Here is a 1,059-nt window from a genome sequence, read left to right as displayed (position 1 = left end):
TACTTGTATCTAATCGAGTTCTCCTATAATAATAGCTGGCAGTCGAGTATTGGCATGGCCCCGTATGAAGCACTTTATGGCCGAAAATGTCGAACACCGACTTGTTGGAATGAAGTTGGAGAACGTGTTTTAGAAGGCCCAGAATTAGTACAAGTTACTACCGAGAAGGTCGAAATTGCATGTCAAATGATGAAAAAGGCTCAGGCTCGTCAAAAGAGCTACGCCGACAAGCGACGACGACCTATCGAGTTCCAATCGGGTGATAAAGTCTTCTTGAAAGTTTCACCAACTCGTAGTATTAGACGTTTCGGTCTCAAAGGGAAGCTCAGCCCGAGATATATTGGTCCTTTTGAAATTCTGGAAAGGGTCTGAGCTGTGGCCTACAAGTTAGCTCTACCGCCACAATTGTCCCACGTACATAATGTGTTTCATGTATCTTCGTTGCGAGGATACAACTATCATCCCTTACATGTCATTGAATATCCTTTGGAGCATATAGAGCCTGATCTATCTTATCGCGAGGAGCCTGAGGCAATTCTTGACCGTGATGAGAGAGTTACACGAAAGAGAGTGATTCCTTTTGTAAAAGTTCTTTGGAAGAATCACTCGGAACGTGAGGCGACGTGGGAAACTGAAGAACATATGCAGCGGGAGTACCCAGAATTCTTCAACTGATGTAAGGTCCCTATCTCTAAATTCGATTTCGGGGACGAAATCTTCTTTTAAGAGGGGAGAATTGTAAGACCCGAGTTTTAAAAACGCATTCTCGTTAGCTTACCCAAATTGTACCGTATTTAAATAACGGTCGGTAATTATTAAGGGGTTAAAACCGCCAAAATCCTAAACTCTTAATAATTATATATATATATATATATATATAAGATATAAAAAAAACACAACAAACCATCACCTCCTATCGTCCTCTTCACCGCCTCTTCTCCCTCTCATCTCTCTCTCTAAACTTCTTCTTCTTCTTCTCTCTAAGATTTCTTGCAAAGCGTTGAAGCAATCGAAGTAACGATTATATATTCGGAATCCACTCTTCGAACCCTTCATAAA

At 41.1% G+C, this 1,059-nt stretch overlaps 1 protein-coding gene across 1 annotated transcript in view; it reads right to left on the bottom strand.

The window, feature by feature from the left end:
* Positions 1-602: 602 nt before the first annotated feature.
* Positions 603-1,059, bottom strand: part of LOC112514173 (mucin-7-like) — a 5,903-nt gene continuing 5,446 nt past the window's right edge. The window contains exon 2 of the mRNA XM_025120505.1: positions 603-631. Within this exon, the coding sequence (XP_024976273.1) occupies positions 603-631 (29 nt within the window). The remainder of the gene's footprint in view (positions 632-1,059) is intronic.

Source organism: Cynara cardunculus (genome assembly GCF_001531365.2).
Source record: "Cynara cardunculus var. scolymus isolate 2C chromosome LG 6, CcrdV1, whole genome shotgun sequence".
Lineage (NCBI taxonomy): Eukaryota > Viridiplantae > Streptophyta > Magnoliopsida > Asterales > Asteraceae > Cynara > Cynara cardunculus.
This window is presented reverse-complemented; position numbering and strand designations above follow the sequence as displayed.